General features: G+C 45.1%; 1 protein-coding gene across 3 annotated transcripts in view; it reads left to right on the top strand.

The window, feature by feature from the left end:
- PRKCQ (protein kinase C theta) overlaps positions 1-22,593 on the top strand; it is a 143,106-nt gene that overhangs the window by 78,816 nt on the left and 41,697 nt on the right. For all 3 annotated transcript variants that reach the window (XM_008002207.3, XM_008002206.3, XM_073018705.1), the window contains 5 exons: positions 4,760-4,889; positions 11,909-12,018; positions 12,791-12,908; positions 14,451-14,611; positions 19,258-19,431. In XM_008002207.3, the coding sequence (XP_008000398.1) occupies positions 4,760-4,889; positions 11,909-12,018; positions 12,791-12,908; positions 14,451-14,611; positions 19,258-19,431 (693 nt within the window). The remainder of the gene's footprint in view (positions 1-4,759; positions 4,890-11,908; positions 12,019-12,790; positions 12,909-14,450; positions 14,612-19,257; positions 19,432-22,593) is intronic.

The raw sequence follows: 22,593 nt of genomic DNA, 5'->3' as shown, positions 1-22,593 counted from the left end.
GTATATATTTAGGAGGTACAAGTGCAGATTTCTTTTTTTTTTTTTCAATTTTTTTTTTTTTTTTTTTTTTGAGATGTAATCTTACTCTGTCACTCAGGCTGGAGTGCAGTGGCATGATCTTTGCTCACTGCAACCTACGCCTTTCAGGATCAAGAGATTCTCCTGCCTCAACCTCCCAAGTAGCTGGGATTACAGACATACACCACCATGCCTGGCTAATTTTTGTATTTTTAGTAGAGATGGGGTTTCACAACGTTGGCCAAGCTGGTCTCGAACTCCTGACCTCAAGTGATTCACCCGTCTCGGCCTGCAAAAGTTCTGGGATTACAGGCATGAGCCACCACACCTGGCCTACAAGTGCAGATTTCTTCTATGCATATGTTACCTAGTGGGGAAGTCTGGGCTTCTAGCGAACCCACCATCCGAAGAGTGAATACTACACCCAATAGGTAATTTTCAACCCTCCCTCCCTCCCATCCTGCCACCTGTAGTCTCCAATGACTATTACGCCACTCTATAAGTTATGATGAAATCTTTTGACTTCCTTCTCCCACCCTTTCCTTCTTCATTCCACAAATCCTCACTGGGTATCTGATTCTTGGAAGATACTGTGCTCTTCCAATGACAGCATAACACAAAACAGACGTGGTCCTGCAAAGTTGGAGAAAGAGATAATAAACAAACAGCTATGTATGGCTTCGATTTGTATTAAGTGCTACAAAGAGAGTAAACAAGGTGCAAGGATGGAGAGTAAGCAGGTGGCCTACTGAGACTCCGTGGTCAGGGAATCTTCCCAATGGAGGGAACATTGAAACTGAGAGATGGAGAGTGACAGAGCTGGTTACGTGAAGAGCAGGAGGAAGGAAGCTCCTTACAGGCTGGAAGACCCTGCTGAGGGAGAGTCCAGTGTGTTCCAGGAACTGAAGTGTAGTGAGAACTGCAAGGGCTGAGACTGGAAGCCCACACTGGGGAATGCACAAAGGCCTGGGTCATGCTGGGTTTCTTTGGAGCCTGGAAAAGTGATTGCATTTTGTGCAACTTGTAGTAGAAAGCCCACTTTGGGATGCTGTAGTGGAAATAGTGCGTTGAGATATGAAAGTAAAACCAGAGACGATAGAAGGAATCCCCCAGGCGGGGAAATTGGTGGTTTATACCAGTGAGATGTCAGCAGAGATGGAGCAAAGGGGGCAGGTTCTCTGGTGATTTTGATGCTATAAATGACTGGATTTGCCAAAAGATTAGATGAAAGAGGTGGATATAAGGATGATGCCCCAGGTTCTGGCTTCTGCCTGAGGCTGAGCAGTGTGGTAGATAAGAGAGCCACGACGGACTGAAGAAGACTGGAAGGAGAGATGAATTTTTCCACTTTGAATAGGTGAGTCTGAGATGTGGACATCCAAGTGGAAGCATCAAATAGACAATTTCACATGAGCTTGGAATTCCCCTGGGACAAGGGTCCAACCCTATAAATCTGACAGTGACCATCATATAGGTAGATTTTAAAGTTGCTGCAGAGATCGCCTAGTGAGGAAATACAGAAGGTTCAGGACTGACTACAAAGGAATCTAAAATAAGATGTTAGGTAGAAGATAAAGGATAGAGATAGACGTTGAGAACCTGGGCTCAGAGCGCACTCCTCCTACACCCAGAGTGTATGAGTTACAGAAACCAGGAGGAGAAGAGGTGGGTTGTGTACTGTGCACTTGAGGTGTTGAGGAAATTGAGGCCCACATGCAGATCTTCACAGGCTTGAATCAGAGAAATGTCAGGGGCATCTTGGAGGCGTTAGTATGATTGGCTTGCATGAAGGGTGACTTGATGACATGAAAACAACCTGTGAGTTAATATTATGAAGAAGGTAGACCATGAAGGAGATGATGGACAGAGAACAGTGGCTGGGAAATGAGATTCCAAGGATGGAAAGTGCTCCCCTGGCCAGGGAGAGATGGATAAAGTTGGAGAGACAGATAAACAAGACAGTCAAGTCTGTTGGCAAGAAGCAAAGAGGTCCCGAGCTCTGGTGGAGACAGGTCCCTGGCGCTTCCACAGTTTAACCGGAAGGGGAGTAGGGCAAGACAGTTGCTAATGGGGATAGGTGTGGAGCTTTGGTGGTGGGCACACAAGGGCGCTCCCCTTCGACTGCCTGTGTCCCCTGTGGAGTCTGCCAGCTGGAGGAAGGAAAAGAGAAAGCAACAAGTGCCTTCGAGGAAAAAGGAAGATCTGTGAGATAATTATTTTAGAGAAAGCAAGGTGACTTGTGAAGCCAGACTGTGGAGCAGAGCTGAAAGTCTATTTGAACTTGATGGAGTCAGCCTTCTCAGGAGTGTAATTTTCTCCAACAAAGGGGCAGGTTCAGAGAAGGCGAATTGGCTGGATTTTTCCAGAGTAGAATTTCTTCTAACATTTAGAACCAGAAGGGGATAAACTCATGCGAACCGGTGATTCTGCTAAGACTCAAAGAGGTTAGAGTAGTTCGTTCATGTTTGGTCACCTGTAAGTGGCAGAGCTGGTACTAAAATTAAGATCATAGTCTCTCAGACCATCATTTTGCGTGTTTAAATCAAATTTTCACCTCCCAGACTTCTTCCTTTACTTGATGCCTTCAGCTTTTCTAGAAAAAAAACACAAATGTCTGAATCACTGTTAACCTCAATGGCTAACAAAGTCCCTGGCACAAAGTCTTGAGAAACTGTCAGCTACATAAATAAATGTCTGTGATATTATCTTCTCCGGGGATATTCTGAGTTCTTGTTCACTTAAAGGGACATCATCTTTGGGATTCTTTTGTTCCTCTACCCCGGAGCAGTATTGTCCAATAGAAATAAATAGAATAAGGGCTACGTGTGCAATTTTACATTTTCAAGTAGCCCACATTAAATAAAAGAAAAAGCAATAGGTGAAATTAATTTTAATATATTTTGTTTCATCCAATCTGCTCAAATATTATCATTCCAACATATAATGGACATTTGAAACTTCAGATACCTTAAGTAATTTTTTTATACAAAAGACTTCCAGCTCCAGGGTGTATTACTTCACATGTCCAGCACATCTCAATTCTAACTCACCACCTTTCAAGTGTTTGCCAGCCCCATGTAGCTCACTGGTTTTCATACTGGCAAGTGTGTACATAGAGTCTTCATCAGCCATGGGGTCTGGAGCCATTTGGGCCTGTGTTCAGGATTCGAAATGGTCCCCTTCCAGCCTGGACCTTGACCTATTAATTGTTCATATTTAAACTGTGGAATATAAGTGAGTCCTGAAAATTATTTTTTTCTTGGTTGAAAATGGCTATAGTAAGTACTGAGCAATTTTTAATCAATTCTAAACAGCCATTCTAAAGAACCAGCGCTGACCAGTACCCCTGGCGGGAAGGTTAGATCTACTGCTATGCTGATGAATAAGGCATCTGTGCTGTGCACCTTCCCAAAGGAGCTGTGGAGTTAGAAACTTCTGCAGAGATGATAAACCTTTAGAAAATAAAGCATTTTATCCTACACAAGAATATTATCATTCTTACCAGGAATGCAACTAACCCAAGTGTTTAGTTGTTGTTCATGCAATAAGTTTGATTTAAACTCTGGAAAACTATTTTTTTTAAAAATTCTAGGCCGGACGCGGTGGCTCACGCCTGTAATCCCAGCACTTTTGGAGGCTTACACAGGTGGATCATGAGGTCAGGAGATGGAGACCATACTGGTTAACACAGTGAAACCCCGTCTCTACTAAAAATACAAAAAAATTAGCCGGGCATAGTGGTGGGCTCCTGTAGTCCCAGCTACTCGGGAAGCTGAGGCAAGAAAATGGTGTGAACCCAGGAGGCGGAGCTTGCAGTGAGCCAAGATCGTGCCCCTGCCCTCCAGCCTAGGCGACTGAGTGAGACTCCATCTCAAAAAAAAAAACTATATCGATCACTAGCATCCTTCTCCCACTCCCCTCTTCCCATCCCGCTAAGTCTTCACATTTATTTTGAGACAGAAAAGAGAATGGCTGGACTCTGATTCTGACTGCCAAGCTTATAGATATCCCAGCTCTAGAGCTGTGTGTCCTGGGCAAGTTTCTTACCTTCTCTGTGCTTCATCTCCTCATCTGTCAAAGGAGAACAGTAATAGAAGCTACTTCAAATGGGGTATTTTGAGGATTACGTGAGCTATCACCTGTGTAGTAGATGATGCATGTGACATATTTGTTAACCGCACCTGGCAGGAACTGCCCCCTCCTCTTGCCACCTCAGTTCACGAATAATAGGTGTGAAATGCTTCTCACATGAGGCAGTAATACTGATAAACCCATAGAAATGTTTCCTTTAAAGAAGGCATTCTCTTTTACATCTTCCAAAGGTTAAAAGCACTAGTTCTGGACTGAAAGAGAAAAGAAAATATTTATACTAAAACAGGAAGGGAATCTTCATCTATTTAAATGGAAGCAGTGTTTCCTTAGCGCTTGTTTAAATAACCCTCCTGCCATCTTCCTGAGCTGTTAGCCTGTCTGTGCAGATGCCTCAGATTTCAGTTGTCTACAGGGTGCTTGCTACATGCAGAAGGCAAGCATATGCCCCCTCACCTACAGTTGCTGAGGGCTGCCTGCCGTCTTCAGACATGACTCCAGGGCTTGACAAGTGACAATGATGGTTTAAAATGCACACAATGCCAGTGTTTTCATTATGACCTCTGTCAGTTATGCAAAGGTATCCGCAAGAACATCCAAAGTCGGGGCACCAGGGACATACGCGTGATTTCACCTTCTGCCTTTCTTTCAGTTCCACAAGGAGAGATTCAAAATTGACATGCCACACAGATTTAAAGTCTACAATTACAAGAGCCCGACCTTCTGTGAGCACTGTGGGACCCTGCTGTGGGGACTGGCACGGCAAGGGCTCAAGTGTGATGGTGAGTCCAGCGGGGGGTGAGCATGGTCCCACGTGGACCCTCTAGGGGATGGAGCGAGGTTTTCTGGGGAACTGGAGGGAGGATATAGGGGGGACGACTTCCACACCCAGCCCAGACAACTCATGATCATAAGTGTGGTCTTCTGGGGCAATAAGCCACTATGTTCCTTTCCTTGCACCCTGCCACACCCCCACCCCCACATCCCAGAAAAGAGCACAACAGTTCAGGTTCAAGATCAAAGCTCCTAGCTCCATCACCTTCTGTCGTACCATAGCCCTGGGGGAAATGAAGACAGTGTTTCTCCTCTCACTGGTCTTTCTACTAGTAGTTTCCTCAGTGGGTTCTGGGTTGCCTTTCCTAATCCCAACAGGTCTAGCTGTGTGGTACTCCAACCCTTCTCCTTTGCACCAGCTAGTAAGATTCTTTCTGTCGTCTCATCAAAGAGCAAGCCCAGCACATTCATTTGGCTGACGCAAGGTCCTGCACAGAAATTCTATAACATTAGCTTGAGCATCCATCCCTAAACCACTGCTCTGAACTCCAAGTGCCCAGTAAGAGGCAGGCCCGGCTCTAACCGCCATTGCCTGTTCTCTGGTCTTTCTTCCAAGGCCGGGATCGCAGCAGAGCCTAACCGGCGATTCATTACTGTTGGAGTTTCTCAGACCTACCATCAAAAAAGGAAACAAGGCAAGGTTTTCTTGCTGTACAACCCCAAGTTGCTAAGGCGATAATGTTTAGAAGCGGAGATGCTGTTACACTAGGATTAAGGACTAGGGAAGAAAAAAAGAAAAAAAAAAACCACGAGAACTGACAAGGCACTCTGCTTTCTGGTTGGGAAGAGACAGGGGCAGGGCCCAGAGAATGGAGCCACAAAAGGAGAGCCACCTGCTGCATACAGACAGTTTCTTATTGTTTTCTTCTTCTTTTACTTTTTTTTTTTTTTTTTTTGAGACAGGGTCTCACTTTGTTGCCCAGACTGGAGTGCAGTAGCTCAATCACAGCTCACTGCAGCCTTGACTTCCTGGGTTCAAGCAATCCTCCCACCTCAGCCTCTCAAGTAGCTGGGACCACAGGCATGTGCTACCATGCCTATTTTTTTTTTTTTTTTTTTTTTTTTTTTTTTTGAGATAGGGTCTCACTATGTTGCCCAGGCTGGTCTCAAACTCCTGGGTTCAAGCAATCTTGTCTCCTCAGCCTCCAAAAGTGCTGGAATTACAGGAGTGAGTCACCATGCCTGGTGAGCACAGACCTTTTCTTATGATGAAGTATTAAATATACAAGCCACTTTATTTTTTCTTGGCAGCCGTATTTTGATCAGTGCTACTGACTAATGTACGTCCTCTCTTTTGAGTGATGAGGTACGTGATGGAAGGGGGCACAGCATCTTCCGCATTCTCGCCTTCTTCATCCCAATCGTGTTCACGTCTGCTGGATCCCAGAGCGACGTCTCAGTGGAGGCAGGAGGGGTTAGGTTTTCAACTCATTACCTAAAGCAGACATCCCAGGAAGCCAACTTTAGCCTCAAGAATCCCTTCCTGACCCCAAAGGACACTGACACGCTTTTCTCTACACCCCTGTTCAAGAAGACATGGATAGGCAGGGTGTTAAGAGTTCATTAAGACTTCAGAGGCAACACCTAGTGTCCCGGCATCCTGACCGTATCCACAGAAACAGGAATAAAGAAATTCTCCCCTCTTGGTTCTCCTGTGATGGTCTCAGGTCATGTTCTACGTCCTGGGAGCCCAAGAATCCACTTGCAAGAAGAGCTGGTCCCAGCAGCGCCGCAGCACAGCTTAGAACTCCCCTGGGTTCCTGGGCGTGATTGCAGGGCTTTCGTGCCTGCTTCGTTTCATTTCTTTCCTCGAATATTCTTTCCTTTCCGTTCCATTCTGTTCCCCGCTCTCTCCTACCATCTTCATTTCAAGTGCTCCCCTCCCCCTTTTCTTTTGTCCCCTCTGCTCTCCCTCCGGTGCCCTGGTTTGTTTTCCATTCTTGCTTCTGACATCCCCCGGGTCCCTGACCCTCCACTGTGCTCTCTCCACACGCGCTGCTCACCCCGCACGCCCGCGTCCTCCTCTCTGGACTCTTCTCGCCCTCTTCTCCGGCTCTCTTCCCTCCCTCTCTGCCTCCCTTGCATCCTACCTTCTTACAAGCCGTCTTCTTAGGTAAGGCCTTCTTTAGCCTTTTACCCTGCCTTCTCTTTCTCCCCACGATAATTCCTATGAAAATAGTCATCCAGAGGGGCTCTTTGCCCCCCAAGAAATTGAGATACAGCCTGATAGGTTGGTAACAAAGACTTATGACCTTGTCGTAGAGATGGTGGTGGCCTATCTTCATGGCCATGCAAGTCACAGAGAAGCCTACATGTGGCTGCTGTGTTAGGAGCAAAGTGAAACTCCATCCCGCTATGTTCAGTCCTAGCTGACAACCTCACTTTGTGTTACAGTGATGCGTAAGAAAATGGAGCTGGGGCTACCCAAGTTAAAACCTAACACCTTCTAAATAAGGCGAGTGTGAGTTATGTGAGTTATGCTGACAATGTGGAATTTGCAGCACAATCATAAAAAAAAAAAAAAAAATCCTTTCTATAGTAAAGATTTTAGGCCGGGCACGATACACGATAACATACCTGTAATCCCAGCACTTTGGGAGGCCAGTGTGGAAGGATGGCTTGAGCCCAGGAGTTTAAGACCAGCCTAGGCAACAAAGTGAGACCCCCATCTGTACGAAAAATCAAAAATTAGTTGGGGGTAGTGGTGCACACCTGTGGTCTCAGCTACACAAGAGGCTGAGGCAGGAGGATGGCTTGAACCCATGAGGTGGAGGCTGTAGTGAGCTATGATTGCACCACTGCACTACAGCCTGAGCAACAGAGCAAGACCCTGTCTCAACAACAACAACACAACAACAAAGATTTTAAATATGCAGAAAAGATTTTGCTTCAGGTGAATTTTTATGGCTATATCTATGCCTATAGACTAGGTCTAGTAATGGTTTAATAGTAGACCGGGCGAGGTGGCTCACACCTGTAATCTCAGCACTTTGGGAGACCGAGGTGGGCAGATCACTTGAGGTCAGGAGTTGGAGACCAGCCTGGCCAACATGGTGAAACCCTGTCTCTACTAAAAATACAAAAATTAGCGGGGCGTGGTGGTGGGCACCTGTAATCCCAGCTACTCGGGAGGCTGAGGCAGAAGAATCACTTGAACCCGGGAGGCGGAGGTTGCAGTGAGCCAAAATCGTGCCACTGCACTCCAGCCTGGGTGACAGAGTAAGACTCCATGTCAAAAAAAAAAAAAAGTAATAGCTATTTACATAGAAAATTCTGGTTTATTTTATTTTATTATTGAGCTATTTGAAGAAGAGTGGACCAGTGAAAACTACAGGTGAGGGTTGCCCAAATTTCACCTAAATATTTTAGTATCTACATCTGTGCAATAAATGATGAAGATGAAAAGGAAGTTGTATTTGTTGAGCACCTACTCAATGCCAGTTATTGTGCTAAGCTTCTTTGCACACATGTGTGCAAATCAGCAGATAAGATTAAGACCGCACGATTTCACAGCACCCAGTGCCTGCTTCTATTACAACACTCTCTACTCACAAACTCTGTCAGCTGGAGTTTGGAAATCTTGATATCTGATTTTTCTTTATTTTATTGGTGATGTTTCTTTTTTTTCTCTCTCTCTATTTTTTTTTTTTGTGTGTGTGTGTGAGACAGAGTCTTGCTCTGTCCCCCGCACTGGAGTACAGTGGCGTGATCTCAGCTCACTGCAACCTCCGCCTCCCGAGTTGAAGTGATTCCTCTGCCTCAGCCTCCTGAGTAGCTGGGATTACAGATGTGCACCACCACGCCTGGCTAATTTTTTTTATTATTATTTTTAGGAGAGATAAGGTTTCACCATGTTGGCCAGGCTGGTCTCAAACTCCTGACCTCAGGTGATCTGCCCTCCTCAGCCTCCCAAAATGCTGGGATTACAGGTGTGAGCCACTGTGTCCGGCCTTTAATGGTGGTGTTTCATCAGCAAAATTTGAATTTCTAAACCAATAATTGTCTTTACACAATCACATGGGCACACACTCTCCGGTCCAAGAGGGATCTCTTGGTCACTGGCAGTGCAAGTTAGTTTTTATGCTAGTGTTTTCAGGATTCATGAATCAGAACACTCACCCTGAATCTTAGGATCCCTGAGCTAGAATCCTGTATAGATCATGAGTTCAGTGCTGGGGATCCTTAATCGGGAGCCCCCAGAGCATGCATGACTTGCCCAAGGTCACACAGTGTCCATGCTGTGCAATCTGCCACCAGCACTCCATTCTCCACCCACCTGACAGGTGCTCAAGTATTTCCCCCTCCTCTTTCTTTTTCTTTAACATCTCATGTGACTTATAAAGATGAAAGAAAACTTTGGTTCGTTTTATTTGAGTTACCTTCTATAACTAGGTCATAGATGTGAATTTAAGTTATCAATTCATGCGTACAAGAAATATTGCTTTCTTTATGACTTTGAGATCCACTTAGTTAAGATTCTCATCTGGTAATTCTTGGGGCCCTCTACCCTTCCCATAATCACGCGAGGTTTTGAGGAGCCATGGGTACAGGGGCCTGGAGACTGGGGAATGTGCTCTAACACCCGGTTGCTGTTGGCATCCTCATCTAAGCCCACACTGGTGAAGCCTGTGGCTTTCTGTTTTTACACCATGTATAGTTTTGTGACTTTTTTTCAAAGCTGAGGCCCCCATGCCTGGTCCAGTGTCGCTAAGTGTGTTCTGCCGTGACCGCTCCTGGTGTTGCTAGCTTCCTAGTCCATCCCTTCCCACATACACACAGCACCTCCACCAACCTGTTCAGCATTGCCCCTTTACTTCTGCATCCACAAAATCTTGCTCCTCTCTTCCAAAGTCCAGGAGAGGTGAGGGGCACGACCTTCTGTGCTGTCTCCCCTCCCTGCTCTCAGACACATGCCCTTGTCCTCAGGGACAAGTGGCCTTCGGTTCCCACCCATTCAAATTCTTAAAAGATAACCTTGTCTGGCTTCCTGCAAGAGATGGCCTGGCAGGGGGCTGGGGGACAAGAGGGACCAGGGAAGGAAAACCGTATAGGGAAGAAAAGAAACCCAAAATAATATTTCAACAAACTTGCTGCCACAATTAGAAAATGCAGTAATTATTCTGGCGAAACTCCTTAGTTGGTTTTCTTTCTTTTTTTTGAGACGGAGTCTCACTGTTGGAGTGCAGTAGCACGATCTCGGCTCCTGAGCTCACGCCATTCTCCTGCCTCAGCCTCCCGAGTAGCTGGGACTACAGGCGCCGCCACCATGCCCAGCTAATTTTTTGTAGTTTTAGTAGAGACGGGGTTTCACCGTGTTAGCCAGGATGGTCTCGATCTCCTGATCTCGTGATCTGCCCACCTTGACCTCCCAGAGTGCTGGGATTACAGGCGTGAGCCACCGCGCCCAGCCCTGTTGGTTTTCTTTTAAATAGGTCTAGGTAGTTGGCCGGGCGTGGTGGCTCACGCCTGTAATCCCAGCACTTTGGGAGGCCGAGGCAGGCAGGCCACCTGAAGTCAGGAGTTCGAGACCAGCCTGACCAACATGGCAAAACCCCATTTCTACTAAAAATACAAAACTTAGCCCAGCATGTGGCAGGTGCCTATAATCCCAGCTACTAGGGAGACTGAGGCAGAATTGCTTGAACCTGGGAGGTGGAGGTTGCAGTGACCTGAGATCGCACCACTGTACTCCAGCCTGGGAGACAGAGCAAGACTCTGTTTCAAAAACAAAAGCTAACAAACAAACAAATAGGTCTAGGTAGCTTCTGACATCCTTAAACCACAGTGCCTGTCTCTGTAAAACAATCACCATTGTCCTTCCTCCGCCTGGGCTGTTGCCCTGGCTGTGAGGAGTGTGGTGTGCTGTTTTCTGAACAGCTCTTAGAAGGGGATCTGTTAATGAAAGTAGAGGTGATCGTGGGCCTTAGGAAAATTATATCCTAAGGAGATTATCAGAAGGAGGATGCTGGTCAGTGGGTGGCAGAAGTGGGCACAGGGGGGAAAAGGGGGAGGTGGAAAGAGGTGCTTTTGCTCCATCAAGTCCTATTGCCATTCTCCGGGCAGTCACACAGGTGCAGCTGCCTCAGGCCTTAGCTTCCTGATAAAACTGCCCTATCATATCCCAAGAGAGAAAGACAAAGAGTAAAAGAATCTCAAGACTTAACCATTCCCACCCTCTTTTGTTATTCTTTGTTCCAAAGAAAAGATTTCACTTTTGTAGCCTCAAATGAATTTTGTGAATTAAATAAATGAAACATCTGCAGGTTGAGGCTGCCTCTTGGGCTTCAACTTAAAGGCCAGGGGAAGCTCCTCACAGCCCAGGTAGGAAAGGGGATGTTTTGGACCCAGATTGGAGTGGGTAGGAACATTCTTCTGATGCAGGGCAGATGAGCGCCAAAGTGGGGCTTAGCCCAGGAGAGTTCTTTACTTCGCCCAGGAAGAATTCAAGGACCAGCTGTTAGGAGAAGAAAACAGCTTCACTGGTCAACGGTGTTACAGTTCTGTTGGTGTTATAGCTCCATGACTGCTCCTGCAGAGCAGGGCTACCCCAGAGGCAGACAGTAGCAGCTCAGGGCAGTGCTGCAGTCCTGTTCATACCCACTTTTAACTACGTGCAAATTAAGTTCCTGGAAAAAGGGTGGTAACATCTGGGTATTGCCAGGCAATGGTAAACTGACATGGCACACAGTGGGCATCTTCTGGAAAGCTGCTTCTGCCCTGTCCCTGTTTCAGCTAGTCTTCAGTTTAGTCTGGCATCTGAACCCCACCTCCAGAGTTGAGTCCCACCTCCTACCTCACTTCCCCTCCAGCACGTGGATCACTACCAGGGAGGGCCAGGGCCAACTTCCAGCCGTGGCACCGTAGGCTTCCCTCCATATCCACAAGGCTCTGTCTTACCTCCAGAGAGAGCTGCTTAGCACCAGGGGGTTCTTCCACTCTTGCTCACCAGCTGCCTTCTTCCTTCCAGCATGTGGCATGAATGTACATCACAGATGCCAGACGAAGGTGGCCAACCTTTGTGGCATAAACCAGAAGCTAATGGCTGAAGCGCTGGCCATGATTGAGAGCACTCAACAGGTAGGAGGAGCATGTGCCATGGACACGTTCCCGCCATGGCCACTCAGCAAGGATGTCCATGCCCTTCTGCTCCTTCACCTGTGGCAACCCTACGGGAAATGCCGGGATGTATTTCTGAGCACCGGCCTTGCCCCTGGCTTTCATCTCCGTGCCCACAACGCCCCCCCATTTGAGATAGTGATTTGATGCATTTGTATTATGCTGAGCTTTATAAAATCTTAAATTCTTCATGGCATGAGCAATGCAGAAACAAATAAATTCATTAAACTTACTGAAGATTCATTGACAGCTTTATGTGAATATATTCGGGTTACAGAATAGCCTGGGGGAAAACACTTATGTGCTAGCATCATCCCCAGAGTCCTCACAAAACACTGAGTCCAGGGCAACTTTTGCCCCACTGTTTACTGCCTTGGCATTAGCTGAATTCCCAGATCCAAGGAAAACCCCTCTTTAAGACTTGGCATTGCCTGTATCAGCTGTTTTCCCATCCATTGACCACCTGTCCTTATTTGTGATGGAATGACATAGACAGCATGAGAGAATCCTGTCAGCCTCAGAAAAGTGTGAAGGAGGAAAACATGTTCTGCTAATGCGTAAAATATAGTAGATAGACTCTCCCAGAATATGGAGTTCTAAAAGAATGTTGAGGAAAAGAAGAGCTTCGGTGACCCTATGCATTTAGGAATTTTAAATGGCTTTTGTCCCCATGGTTAGCAGGCTGAGCTGTTCCCGCAATGGTGGGTGGTCTGACTCTCCGTATGTCATCTAGGCTCGCTGCTTGAGAGATACTGAACAGATCTTCAGAGAAGGTCCGGTTGAAATTGGTCTCCCATGCTCCACCAAAAATGAAGCAAGGCCGCCATGTTTACCGACACCAGGAAAACGAGGTAACTGTCCTGGTCAGCAGTCTAATCAATGTCAGTCATTAATTTCAACCCTAAACTGATGCCCTTGGATTTAAGTTATCAGCTTACCTGGTCTGATAGGTGATCCACCTCCAGCTACCAATTAAGAGGCTCCCACTCCTTAGAAAAGAAACCAAAACCTTTTACCTTTGTAAAAGGCAGGAGGTGGGGGTTAGAAAATGGGATAGGTCTGGAGGGAACAACCGCAAATGTTTTCTTAGAGTTTTAGCATGTTACATTCTGTCAGTTTCATATGGTTTTACAGAAATAAATCTGTCTTAAAACTTAATGGTGGGAAGGTCACAGAAGACATTCTTACTCTGCACCTTTGAGACTTAAATTTAAGGGTAGGAAAGAGAAGGACTCAAAGCCACTTCCATGACCTTATGGCAGTTTTTCCAGCCTACTGTTTGAAAGTAGTTCATGAATGGATATGACCCCGTGTTTCTGAGACCTGAGTCGTTTCAGCATACATTCTAAAATACTTATTGTCCTTGGAAGAGTATGGAAGATAAACCCAGGGATTTGAAAATATAAAGACTATTGTAGGCAGGGGAAAATTCCTAAAAAGTTCTCATGTTTTCTCTGACTTAAAATCAACTTAAAAATGTAAAAGAAAGGTTTGGGTTACATTTAGGAGGGGTTGCCGGGCAGTCGAGGAGACCGTGTCTTAGCAATGATCAACATAGGCAGCATCTTTTTCTTTTCTTTTTTTTCTTTTTTGAAGACAGAGTCTTGCTCTGTGGCCCAGGCTGGAGTGCAGTGGCACAATCTCAGCTTACTGTAACCTCCGCCCCCTGAGTTCAAGGGATTCTCCTGCCTCAGCTTCCCAAGTACCTGGGACTACAGGCTCACGCAACCACACCCAGTTAAATTTTTGTATTTTAGTAGGGATATAGAGATGGGGTTTCACCATGTCACCCAGGCTGGCCTCGAATGCCTGAGCTCAAGCAGTCCACCCACCTCGGCCTCCCAAAGTTGTCAGATTACAGGCGTGAGCCACCGCACCTGACCAACATAGGCAGCATCTTGACTTAAATTCTGTGATGAATGATGCAGTTCAGATCTTTAAAAATCTGCTAGATTTCATTTCCTCTCTCTCACGTTGTAAATTGTAGAAATTGATGCCACCGTGCTTGTGAGCCATGCAAACAATTGAAAATCATTTTTTCCTAAAATTTGGTGAAAATCTCTAGAGGCCCTTAATTTGGCATTATTAACAGAGCTTGTGTATTTTGCATATTGGAATGTGTTTCTTAAGTTGAACTATTTCCAGTCTTAAAGAAAGAGACTTAGTCCACACTCCAAATTCCAAATGCCAGGCTCACAGACAGGGGGCGCTGCCCTCACAGACAGATGGAGAGGTATTAAAGCTGCCTGAACTGCAGGAAACCCTCTAAACACTCCCAATTACTATGATGGAGCCTCAGCATGGGAAGTAGAAGAGAAAGCACATGCTCTAAGTAACTAGAATGGCCTCCATTACTCCATGTTCATTTTTAACCTCCAGCTTGCCATTTTCAGAGCCTCAGGGCATCTCCTGGGAGTCTCCGTTGGATGAGGTGGATAAAATGTGCCATCTTCCAGAACCTGAACTGAACAAAGAAAGACCATCTCTGCAGATGAAACTAAAAATCGAGGATTTTATCTTGCATAAAATGTTGGGGAAAGGCAGTTTTGGCAAGGTAAGCTACTGCACAGGACAACGCTGTGGCCCAGCTCTAGGAACTGATGAGCCAAGTTCCTGGTCAAAGAAACTAAACTCATGGGGCCACCAGGACTGCATGTGAGTGTCAGAGGGAGCTTTCCTGAGGGGGCTCTGAATAAATAGGGACCCCGAGGACTCTAGGCCCACAGGAGCCTCAGCTTTCTGGAAACCTATGTCTCCAAAGCTACTTTGCTTGGAGAGTGTACATCTCACACGCCTCTGAGTTTGATGTCTTTGGGCACCAAAGACATAGGAAGGTGCCTCAGCCACTTCCTGTTTCACATGGTGTTTGCGTTTGTTTCATTTTGTTTTTTCTTCTTTTGCTTCATTCTCAAGCCTGGAGTGTTGTTTTAGTTTGTATGTGATTTTTTTTTTTCTCTCTATTAAATGTCTTCAGGCTTGGATAAGTTTCCTTGGGGTGTGATAGGGCTCGGCTCTGTGTCGCCACCCAAATCTCACCTTGAATTGTAATAATCCCCAGGTGTCATGGGAGGGACCCACAGAAGCTGACTGAATCGTGGGGATGGGTTTTCCCATGCTGTTCCCATGATAGTCAGTCTCATGAGATCTGATTATCATTTTTTTTTTTTTCAGAGTCTTTCTCTGTCACTCAGGCTGGAGTGCAGTGGCATGATCTCAGCTCACTGCAAGCTCTGCCTTCCAGGTTCACGCCATTCTCCTGCCTCAGCCTCCTGAGTAGCTAGGACTACAGGCACCTGCCATCATGCCTGGCTAATTTTTTGTATTTTTAGTGGAGACGGGGTTTCACCATGTTAGCCAGGATGGTCTTCTTGATCTTCTGACCCTCGTGATTGGCCCGCCTCAGCCTCCCAGAGTGCTGGGATTACAGGTGTTGCCACCACGCCTGGCAGAGATCTGATGATTTTATAAAGGGGAGTTCCCCTGCACATGCCCTCTTGCCTGCCACCATGTAAGACGTCCCTTTGCTCTTCCTTTGTCTTCCACCATGATTGTGAGGCCTCCCCAGCCATGTGGAACCGAGTCCATTAAACCTCTTTCCTTTATAAATTATCCATTCTTGGGCATGTCTTTATTAGCAGCATGATAACAGACTAATACAGGCTGCTAATAACAAAATATCACATACTGGCTGGCTTAAACAACAGAAATTCATGTTCTCACAGGTCTGGAGGATGGCGGTTCACCATCAAGGTGTTGCCTGGGTTATTTCTTCCCAGGCCCCTCTCCTTGCTTTGTAATGGCAGCCCTCTCTCTGTGCCTTCAGTATTATCTTCCCGTTGTGCATGTCTGCATCTAAGTGTTCTCCTTTTTTGAGATGGGGTCTCACTATGTTGCCTAGGCTGGTCTTGACCTCCTGAACTCAAGTGATCCTCCTGTCTCAGCCTCCCTAGTAGCTGGGACTACAGTTGTGCCACCACACTCTGCGTAAATGCTCTCTTCTTATGAAAACACCAGTCATATTGGATTAGGACCTGCTGCAATAACCTCATTTAACCTTAATTACCTTTTTGAAGGTCCTGTCTCCAAACACAGTCACATTCCAAGGTACTGGGGATTGGGACTTCAGCATAGACACAATTCAGCCCATAAGAAAACTGTGGCTTGAGAGTCCTGGAAAAAAAAAAATTGTAGAGAAAGTCTGTCCTCTAAATTCTTCCTGCCATACATGCAGGTGGGGAGTTGTCTCCATCACTCATAGATGACACGGAGAGGCAGGAAAGAGCGAAAGGAGGACAAGCAAAAAAAAAAAAAAAAAAAAAAAAAAAAAAAAAAAAAAAAAAAAAAAAAAAGGAAGGGGGAGGTGAGAAGAAGGAAGAAGAAATAATTTAAGAAATTAAGAAATTATAACCAACTATCGGTGACTGACCGCAGAAAATTTTCAAGCAGTCAAGTGATTTAAGGAGGGATGATATGGAATACAGGCTTTTAGATAATCTTGATATTAAGGATACCTCATGTATTAATGGGGCTCCTATTTGTTTTACATTCTTAGATGGGACTCCTAGGAAAATTTTTATCAGAGATGACTATTCCATGAATCTGTGCAGCCAAAGGCAGCATTATACCCTACACCTGCTCACCAGACTTTGGCAAGATGTCTTACCCAGTTTATTTAACATTAAACAAACTAAAATGCAGCTCAACAATCGCCGTAGCTGAATAATATTGTGCTCCATTTGGGGTTTGCATTTCAACACTGATGCCTTGCCTTTCAGCAAAATCTCCTCTGTCCAGCACGTGGTGGCTGATGTTCATGAATTCTTTTTGTTCATTTCCACAATAATATGAACCACAGCAGGCTCATTTGGTGCTAATCTGAGCGTAAGAGACAATTTTACAGTCAGTCTTCATTATAATTTAGCAGCAATTAATGTGCAATTACAACCTGTTACCAAAAATTGAAAGTACATTACATAGATGGAAATTGTCTTTTCGACTTCTTCGTTTATGGCTGGTTTTAGGATGTTTTACTGAAAGAAGCAATTACTAAAAGAGTACTTTTAATTGTTAATGAAATGTTTATCTTTCTTTGTTGCCATGTGGATTTCTATATTTGAATAAGGTTAATAAGAAAGACGTTAAGTTAAACCTACAAGCCTTAGTATCCCAAGGCGCAGCTGGGAGCCCCAGGTTTCCCCCACTCCATGTCCAAAGTCATCTACTTCTTTTCATCAGGACCCTGAGTCCCTACCCATGGAGAGGAGAGGAGGGGGAAGTATCAAAGCAAGATAGGATGGCCATGTTTCTCTTTCTCACAACACTGAGAATACTCCAAAACTTGTCTTTTCTCTCTCTTCTGCCTTTATATGGCAAGTATGTTTCCTCACCAAGACTTCTATACCCTTGTTCTCCTCACACAACTTTTAAGCCTACAAAAACAAACTGTGTGTTTTCTGGGGATGTGAGCATCATTCATTTGCCTGAATTCCCATCTAAGTTTCATCCCTTCTATCAAGTCAGCTACCACCAAGCCACGAACCTGCACCATCGCGTTTTAAACCTAGACTCTCGCGTGTTCAGGGCTGTTGTAGCATCATCGACTTCGGTCTTTCCCAAAAGTCAAGAAAAGAAACAAATGACAAATGACTGAATTTTAACAACTGTGATTCAGAGATCATTTTAGAGTCTGCTTTCCCAGGTCTCATCTTACCTGACTTTCACAACAGTCCTGTAAGTTAGAGAATGCAGTAATTGGAAACTGAAGCCCAGAGGGACTAATTCGTCTGCCCATATTTCCACAGTTAGTAAAATGTCTGTGAAATAAAACTAGAGCTAGAAATTTCTGTCTCCAAATGCCATGCCCTTACCATTGACAACAGTGTGTTGCTGCATCATTTGCAAAACCTAAAATTGTTGAAACCCTCCATCATATGCCATCTGGTGTCCTTTGATATAAGAGCCACGAAATCAAGTGGTAAAAGTAAATTTTGGGGTTAAATCTTCCCTAGTAGCTCCAAGAATCTGAGAAAGTTATTCTTTGAACTCGGTGTTTGTTGTTGGTGTTGTTAACTTCTGTCTGGCAGAGTGTGATGAGCTAAGAATTAAATTAGATAATACAATTAGGTCGCAAGTGTAAAGTAGGTAGCAGAGTGTATGACACATAGGTGGTCCTAAAATGTTTCATTCCCATTTTGGTGTCCTTTGATATGAGAGCCACGAAGTCAAGTGGGAAAGTAAACTTCGGAGTTAAATCTTTCCCTAGTAGCTCCAAGAATCTGAGCAAGTTATTCTTTGAACCCAGTGTCAGTCGTCACATTTTAGGACCTACTATGTGCCATACATTCTGCTATGAATAATTCATTGCTGTGTTGTCAGAGAAAATGGTGATTATTTATTTATTTTTTCTTTTGAGACAGAGTCTCACTCTGTCGCCCAGGCTGGAGTGCGGTGGCGTGATCTCGGCTCACCATAACTTCCACCTCCCAGGTTCAAGCGATTTCCCCACCTCAGCCTCCCGAGTAGCTGGGACTACAGGTGCCCACCACCATGCCCAGCTAATTTTTGTAATTTTTTTTTTTTTTTTTTTAGTCAAGACGGGGTTTTGCCATGTTGGCCAGGCTGGTCTCAAACTCCTGACTTCAGGTGATCCACCTGCCTCGGACTCCCAAAGTGCTGGGATTACAGGCATGAGCCACCGTGCCTGGCTGCTGGTTTTGTTTTGTTTTGTTTTTAAGTACACAAGGAGAACTATCTCCCTCCATTCTTCTTTTGGCCTGGAAAAACTGGGTAAAATATAAAGCTAGGATTTATGTGCACTTGCAGTGATGTTTCAAGTACAATTTCTCCTCTCCACGTTCAACTCTTCTTTCTTCACTGTGCACTCTATCTCTCTGGATTTTTATTATACCCTCACTCAGGCCCCTGAGCAGGCAGGGCACACTTTTAAAAACCCATTCAATTGCTTAATAATTTTGTGAAACCCTTGGAAAGAGTACAAAGATAATATGAAACAGTGATGTCATGTCTGAAACCAGTGAAGTGCTCCATTTTGTCTCAGGAATGGCCTGTGCAGGATGGGTGGGGGTTGGAGAAGGAACCTCTTTTACCACCCAACACAGGTGTCTCTCAGGACTCTGTCTCTTTTTTAAGAAGTGGGAATCCAAATTCTAAAATAAAGTTACCTCTTCCCTTTCCTTCTAGGTCTTCCTGGCAGAATTCAAGAAAACCAATCAATTTTTCGCCATAAAGGCCTTAAAGAAAGATGTGGTCTTGATGGACGATGATGTTGAGTGCACGATGGTAGAGAAGAGAGTTCTTTCCTTGGCCTGGGAGCATCCGTTTCTGACGCACATGTTTTGTACGTTCCAGACCAAGGTATGGCTTCTGCTCCGACAACCCTACTTCCGCTCTAACGTGTCTCAGCGTGGTACCTCCTATGGCGCCCTCGTTAGGAGAGGCGGGTCGTTGCCTCCATATTTACCTTACATTTCGGTGTACCTGCCATCCATCAAACAAGTTTCATCCCTTCTACACACCTTGGAAGTTTTACTTAGAATGTTTTAACGTCGTCGATTGGGAAACATCTTTTTTTTTTTTTTTTTTTTTTTTTTTTTTGAGACGGAGTCTCACTCTGTGGCCCAGGCTGGAGTGCAATGGCGTGATCTCGGCTCACTGCAAGCTCCGCCTCCCGGGTTCCCGCCATTCTCCTGCCTCAGCCTCCCGAGTAGCTGGGACTACAGGCGCCGCCACCTCACCTGGCTAGTTTTTTGTATTTTTAGTAGAGACGGGGTTTCACCGTGTTAGCCAGGATGGTCTTGATCTCCTGACCTTGTGATCCGCCCACCTCGGCCTCCCAAAGTGCTAGGATTACAGGCGTGAGCCACCGCGCCCGGCCAGGAAAGACCTTTACTTCTAGATTTGTTTGTCTGGTTTCCTGTTTTTTAGAATTTGGTTTCATTTAGCATAGCAACTGGGCTTCTCAGCAGTCCGTGACTTTGGGGGAAAACATGACAACTGTTTGTGCATCTGCCCTGCATGTATTTGAAGAGATAAAAGTTGGAAAATAGATCAAAACGTAGGTACACTATTATTTTTCTCTTCGAGGCTGGCAGAAAAAGCAGCCTTAGAGTGGGCTCATCAGTGAGCAAGCCCCCGAGCCGGGAGGTGGAGGTTGGATGCATTTGCATTCCCACTCCGCGTTGGGACCCTTTCCTTAGGCTGAATTTGCCGGAAGGCTGTGCCGTTCTGGGAGGACTTGCATCCTGGTCTCGTTTTCCTTTAAAAAAAAAAACAAAATCCTTTTCTTTCCTGACTCAAAATTATTCGGGATCATTGTAGAAAATATTTATAAACTCAAAGAAGAAAATCACTTATAATCCCACCACTTAGATGTACTCACCATTAATACTTTGAAGTTTCTCCTATAGATTCTTTCTACAGTGGACTTTTAAAAACAAAAACAGCAACCCACTGTAAACACCTCCTGCTCGGTACTCTGCATTTGTTACACTATTTCGTATATTTTCTTATGTCTTTGGATATTCTTCAACATGATTTAACTAGAAAATCTCTAATTTTTGTTCTGGTTTAAATGACACCAAAATGAACCTCAAAGATTAGTTCTCACGCACACACATTATGATTCTTCTTACCTGATTTGTCTCCTCTCTGCCACCCCGTCCCAGCTGTCCACCACCTGCACTAATTCGCAGCCCCAAGTGGGACCATTATGACTAAGGTCCAAAGAACACAAGGGGTGGAGGCTTTTCCGTTTTCTTTTTTCTTTCTCTTTTTTTTTTGAGTTGGAGTCTTACTCTGTTGCCCAGGCTGGAGTGCAATGGTGCCATCTCAGCTCACTGCAACCTCCGCCTCCCAGGTTCAAGTGATTCTCCTGCCTCAGCCTCCCGAGTAGCTGGGAGTACAGGTGTGCACCACCATGCTCCGTTAATTTTTGTATTTTTAGTAGAGACAGGGTTTCACCATGTTGGCCAGGCTGGTCTCAAACTCCTGATCTCAGGTGATCCACCCCCCTTCACCTCCCAAAGTGCTGGGATTACAGGCGTGAGCCACCGTGTCCAGCCCTTTTCCTACTTTCTATCTCATGCCATGATGACTGGAGAGTGAATGAGAGAAAACTTCTAAGGTGACTTGAGCCATGGGAAGAATTAATGAGGGATCCAGGGAATGAATGAGGAAAGTGGACGGCAACTGGGGCATCCATCACCACCTCTGCAGTTCCCAGTAAATTCTCAGCAAATGTTCAATAACCAAATCAATGAATAAATTCCCTTACCTAAGATAAAGAGAAACCAGACCATGACAAAGCACTTACTGAGCATATACTGGACTCAAAGCACTGTGGAGGATCAGAAGTATATAATACCACTCCCGACCTTGAGAACTTCACACTTTAATAAGAGTCAAGGCTGCATTTCTAACAGTATGAGTAATATTAGATCAGAAGGCAGATGCAAAGTACCAGAGCTGAGAGAAACTAGAAATGGGAATTTGAATGGGCAGAAAGAGCCTTGGGCATGAAAGGATGCTTGGGCATGCAGGAGAGGAAGTAGAAAGGAGTGAGGTGTCCTGATCAGCTTTTTAGGAGAATGCAGGCCCACTTCCTGCCGCAGGAGCAGGCCGGAACTTCCCATGATGAAGGCTAGAGAGATTTTGCACTAGAAACTCCTCCTGGAGATGATAAATACCCACTGGCCTGGGAAGGTGAAGGTATGTCATCTGCAGGCAAAGTAACAAACTCTGCCACCGTCTGCGTGCTGTTGGGAGGGTGAAGGTGTGTCACCTGCAGGCAAAGTAACAAACTCTGCCATCGTCTCCATGCTGTTGGGAGGGTGAAGGTATGTCACCTGCAAACAGAGACAAACTCTGCCACTGTCTCCATGCTATTGGGAGGGTGAAGGTATGTCACCTGCAGGCAAAGGGACAAACTCTGCCACCCTCTCCGTGCCGTTGTCTAGATTTTCTGCACACCCGGTGGCTCCCTGTAATCTTTTCCCTTTGCAGTATTTTGGGACTTGTAGCAAACTGCTAAACACACTCTTTTTTTGCCATAAATAAAAACTTTTATTGTGAAGCCTTCATAATAGTGAAAAATTGGAAACAACACAAATGCCTAATGATAGATTTATTGAATATATTATTATATAGTCAGAGAAAATAGTACTGTATAACCATTTTAAATGATGGTATAAATGCTTAAATATTAATATAGAATGATGTTTATGAAATCATAAGTGGGAATATATAAGATTTCCTTTTAAGCAAGAACATAGGCATGTATAAGCATGAAAAATAATGAAAAACTGACCGTTGGTAATTGGGAGGTAGGATTATAAGTGATTTTATTTTTATTATGTCTTTCTGTGTATGTATGTTACTATAAACACACTTCAGACTGGGCTTCTGGGCACTTAGGCAGTTGTGCTTCTCTTGGTGCCTTTTCCCCATTTTTTTTTGATTTGCATGTGTGACAGTTTTTGTGTCTTATGGGGAATGCTGTTGGGAATCCCACTTTGTTGA

The sequence above is a fragment of the Chlorocebus sabaeus genome, chromosome 9 (assembly GCF_047675955.1).
Source record: "Chlorocebus sabaeus isolate Y175 chromosome 9, mChlSab1.0.hap1, whole genome shotgun sequence".
Taxonomy (NCBI): Eukaryota; Metazoa; Chordata; class Mammalia; order Primates; family Cercopithecidae; genus Chlorocebus; species Chlorocebus sabaeus.
This window is presented reverse-complemented; position numbering and strand designations above follow the sequence as displayed.